General features: G+C 35.7%; 1 protein-coding gene across 1 annotated transcript in view; it reads left to right on the forward strand.

Moving 5' to 3' along the window:
* The first annotated feature begins 86 nt into the window (after positions 1-86).
* LOC101857624 overlaps positions 87-5,000 on the forward strand; it is a 19,541-nt gene continuing 14,627 nt past the window's right edge. Inside the window, exons 1-2 of the mRNA XM_013079205.2 lie at positions 87-173; positions 3,630-3,730. Coding sequence (XP_012934659.2) covers positions 3,649-3,730 — 82 coding nt within the window. The 5' untranslated portion in view covers positions 87-173; positions 3,630-3,648. The remainder of the gene's footprint in view (positions 174-3,629; positions 3,731-5,000) is intronic.

Consider the following 5,000-nt stretch of genomic DNA (forward strand, 5'->3'; position numbering starts at 1 on the left):
TGGGAAGGGGGCGGGGCTGACGGGGAAAAGAGAAGTTGGAGTGAAGTGAAAAGCAGCGACGCAGAGCCATCTGTGGTGGATGCGTGTCTGAGCCCTTTGGGAATTACTAAACTTTCTCTGTTGAACAGCTTTATCTGCGAGAAAATATTTAACTCTTGTTTTTCTACCTGAAGGTGAGGTTTTTAAAGTTAGATTTAGCGTTAAATGGGCTTCATTTTGTCTTAATGTTCGAAATGTTTCATTTAAAAAGAATTAAAAAATGACGTCTTAGAAGAAAAGCATGGGAACTCTTTCCATTAAAAAATTCACTTTGGAGGTACAAGAATCATTGTATTCCGAGGATTTTTTTCGACTTATCGCTGACCAAAACATGAAACAGCAACGCAATAAATGCATGATTAAATCATCTACAATAACAACAACAACAACAATAACAACAACAACAACAAAAACAACAAAAACAACAACAACAACATCAACAACAAAGCTAAATATAGTGAAATGCATAGAAAAATGATAAATAAATGCAATGTTGAACATGTTACAAAAATAAATAAATACATAAAAAAACAACAACAACAAACAAAATAAATAAGTCACAAAATAAATAAATGAACGAAAAAAAAATGAATGAATGAATGAATGAATGAATGAATGAATGAATGAATGAATGAATGAATGAATGAATGAATAAATAAATACATAAATAAATAAAAACAAGACATTCGATAAGTAGGCTATATAGATTACTTTTTCTTTGAGTTTTAGGCATTTGGAAGTATTTTGACCCTCATTTAATAAGATTATGGCCTCTGGATCACTACTGTTTCTGTTTGATAGATGGTGGGAGAGAACTTTGAAAACCATCTCACCTTTGAACTTAACTTACTCTTATCAAAGTCTCACGTTATGCAAACTGAATACCTTGTAGATATGAAAAAGAATAAATAAAAAGTACGACATGATAAAAAAAAGTATTAAAATGCGTTTGTTGAATACTCAATTTCTTTAATGGACAGGTATACCCATGTCTGTGGTGTAATAATATATAGATTCGCCAGCATTGCCCCCAAAAGGTGTGAGATTAATTCCATAGTGTAGAGATCTATTCTATAGAGTATCTCAGTCTTTCTGGAATGATGCTGTATCTCACTCTGCCAGGGTTGGTCCTTACAGACATGGTCAAACACCTCGCTTCTGACTTAGAGGCGTAATACATTTATGTCTTGATGAGGTGAAATAGGGCATTTGTTAATTTTTGGATATGTGGTGTCATTAGAATAATCTTTAAAACTTGTTCATTTATTTTGATTCTGATTTAAAAAAGAAATACCAACCTGTCTTCTATAGATGTAAAGATATTAGCGAAATAAGGAAGTGGGGGTCACCTGGTGGCAATGATAAACTTATGGAGAAAGAGCCCACAACAATTGGTGACTCCCATAGCTTGAGTCTCATGGGAAACTGCAGATTTTTTTTTTGGTGCTTTTGGTCAACCGTTTTCAGAAAAAGTCCACACAGAAATGTGGTTTAAGAGAACATAAAAGACGCTGGCCTAAAAAAAAATCAATAAAAATTGCCCAAACGTGGGGAAAAATATTGATTTCTTCAATTTCTTTATTTTGACGAGCGCCTTATTTCATCACGATGTCAAGCTTTTTACCGTGATAATAATTGCAATACAAGAGCAATACACTCTGTATGCCGAAATAGCGAAGCACAATTTTCTTGATGTACGTAAGAATGCTTTATAAAGTTATCTTTCAAAAGAATATTCATCGTCTGGGGGACTACCACTTAACATTTTAAAAAAGAAATTATACCGAAACGCACTAGTTAAATCATTTGAAGAGTAAGTTAGCAGAACTATGTTAGAGCTAACTAACAAACAAACAAATGATAAATAAATATACAAAAAGCCCTAGCTAACTAACTAACTAACTAACTAACTAACTAACTAACTAACTAACTAACTAACTAGCACAAACGAACAAACGAAAGAACGAACGAACGAACGAACTAACGAAGCAACGAACTAAGTAATACTGTTATAGAAAAGTTAACTAAAAAGATTTAAAAGCATTTCTCCAATTAGCTAGCAAACTAAATCACGCACTTACTGATCAAGGATTATAAATCGATTACTGGCCAATAAATAGAACAGCTTTTGTTATGATTGAGTAAATTGTACGTCATAAAATGATCCTAAGAGACGTAGCCTAACAAAAGAGGCAGGCAGGGATCAATTTCAACTGGACCCAAGTAAGACATCATTAATTTTGCTTTTTGTTTGTTTCAGCCCGGAAGTTCTCCCCACCCCCTCTTTATCCCCCTAAAACTCAGAATATCGATTATTTTCGAAGATGAAAAGACCTTCTTTTCTAGGGCTGCTATCAATTCGAATGTGCACGTCAGCCTAAAACCACGGGGATTGAACGTCTGTTATATTTATAGGTCTGAACAGTGAACACTGTCTCCTGTAAATATTCATGGAAAATAATACAAACCTAACCCCCTAAAAAATAGTAAAATAGAAAAAACAACAACTAAAAACCAAAAACCAAACCAAACCCAAACAAACAAACAAACAAATAAACAATCAAACAAAGAACAACCATCCCAAAAAAACAACAACAAATAACCCAAACAACAACAACAACACCACCACTACCACCACCACCAACAACAACAGCAACAGCTATAACAACAACAACAACGAATACAACAACAACAATAACATTAACAACAGACAACAATAAAAACAAAACAAGTATAGTTTTATCCCTGGGTTTGAGCATACTGTCTCATTCAGCACCTCCAGCAAATACAAATTATAAAAATAAAAGAACTGACCATATTTGCTCTGCTTGAACTTGACCAGATTTCCTCATAAGAGGGAGGAGACACGTTTTGCGAAATCTAACTTGCCACTGGACATAATTTTATGCTTTCCGTGTCGATGTTTTAATCATTGGTATAGCGGCAACAAAGACAACGTCGACGTTAGTAAAGCTTACAAAAACAACAACAACAACAACAACAACAACAACAATAACAACAACAACAACAACAAGAAGAAGACAAGAACAGCAACAGGAATAACGACAATGGTAACAGCGAATGAATCAAAGATTACAAAACCCACAGCAACCACAGCGACGATAGTAGCAGCTACAATAACAGGAATAACAGCTTCAACATAAATAATAAATATAAACCACAACAGTAGCAACAACAACAACAACAACAACAACAACAACAACAACAACAACAACAACAATAACGACGACGACGACGAAGACGACGACAATGACAGCAACTTGTAAAACAACAAAAGGTAATCACCCATCACCCGATCTGTGTTTCGAAAATGGCAAGTAAAAGACAATCTGAATTTGATTGATTGATTTTTTTTCTGCTTTAAAACCCTTTTGGGAAACGAATCTGTGTAAAAATGGAATGTTCCGGTGGCATTTATGGTGTATGATTTGAAAAAATGAAGTGTTGGTTTTTGTATAACTTAAATGTCATATTCTACTCAAATTAGTTATCTTAAATTACGTAAGCTTTGAATAATTATTGTAATAATACAAGATGCAGTAATGATTTTATGAATCTGTGTTCTTCAGTTTTCTGATACTGGCCTCAATGTCCCACCTAGAGATGAACGAAGAGTCACGGGAGAGTGACCAGAAGTGGCCTGGTTACTGTCGCACCATTCTTGTCAGAGGTATGTGAACTGAAACAATGTTTTAGTTTAAGTTTTACGGCGGCATTTTCGGCACAGTAAGGTCATACACGTCGTGCCGAAGATTAGAGGTGTTTCTCAAGAGTATCATGCTTAGGAAAGATTGAGGAGGCTTAAGGAAGGTAGACGTTTGATAGGAATGAAATAATGTAACCACTGTGCTTATTGCAGTGTACGTTTATAGATCCACATCAGTTTAGGTCTTTTAAGAGGGGGACTGCCTGGACCCTGCCCGTAGGGACAACCTATGTAATGTCGTATACACTCCAACGGAAATGTGGGTCATCGTGGTGAAATCAGGGTCCTCCTCAAAATAATGAAACCGAAGAAATAGGCATTTATCCGCCCTTTGGGCAAGACGCCTCAATTTAAAAAAAGATTCTTTCTTTCTTTGTTTCTTTGTTTCTTTGTTTGTTTGTTTGTTTGTTTGTTTGTTTGTTTCTTTCTTTCGAGGGGGGGGGGGGTCATTTAAAAACCGATTTCCATGTCGATCTCACTAAAAACACATTGATAAAAGGCCCACAAAATGTAAATTTGCAGTTTCCAAGGATATTTCCAAGAACACTCAAGATTTGGAAGTATCAAACTTTGACGGCCATTTTCTCTCCCGTTGCACCAGGTAACCCTTAATATTTACTTCAGCTATTCAAGATAGACGGGCATTTTCTAACCAAAAGAAAATGAATAAAAACAAAACAGTATGCCCAGAAATTGACGAGAACCTGAATCCCCGTGTAAAGACACACAAAACGAAACATCGAATAAAGAAACTTCTCCAAATCCGTTGATTTCTTTTTGGAAAAGGGGGGGGGGGGGGGCGTTATACTACCACAGACGCCTGTAAAAATTGTGATTTTTAAAGTGAGCTAAATTCATGAAACTAACATAAAACTTCTCAGCCATTAATTAGACATACTTAATTTCTGAATAGGAACCATTAAACGATGCCCCGTGCCTGTTCTTGCTAACGACTGTGGAGTGAATGTCTTCAAAGTTTCCTGCATAAAATGCGCTTTTATTTTTGTTTTAAAAATGCTTCGTAGGACCCAAAAAAATCAAAACACTTTCCTATTGATGCTCCCATAGGAAGTGGCAAAAAAGAAGTGGAGATAGAACAGCTGCAGCATAAGCTTTGGAGACTATTTCCCACACATGTATCTGTTGCAGTACATGCTCCCCCCCCCCCCCAAAAAAAATCCCCAAAATTCACTCTGCAATTTCGAGGATGTTTGCCGCCGCCGATAAAACATTT

This window comes from Aplysia californica, unplaced genomic scaffold (genome assembly GCF_000002075.1).
Source record: "Aplysia californica isolate F4 #8 unplaced genomic scaffold, AplCal3.0 scaffold00044, whole genome shotgun sequence".
Lineage (NCBI taxonomy): Eukaryota > Metazoa > Mollusca > Gastropoda > Aplysiida > Aplysiidae > Aplysia > Aplysia californica.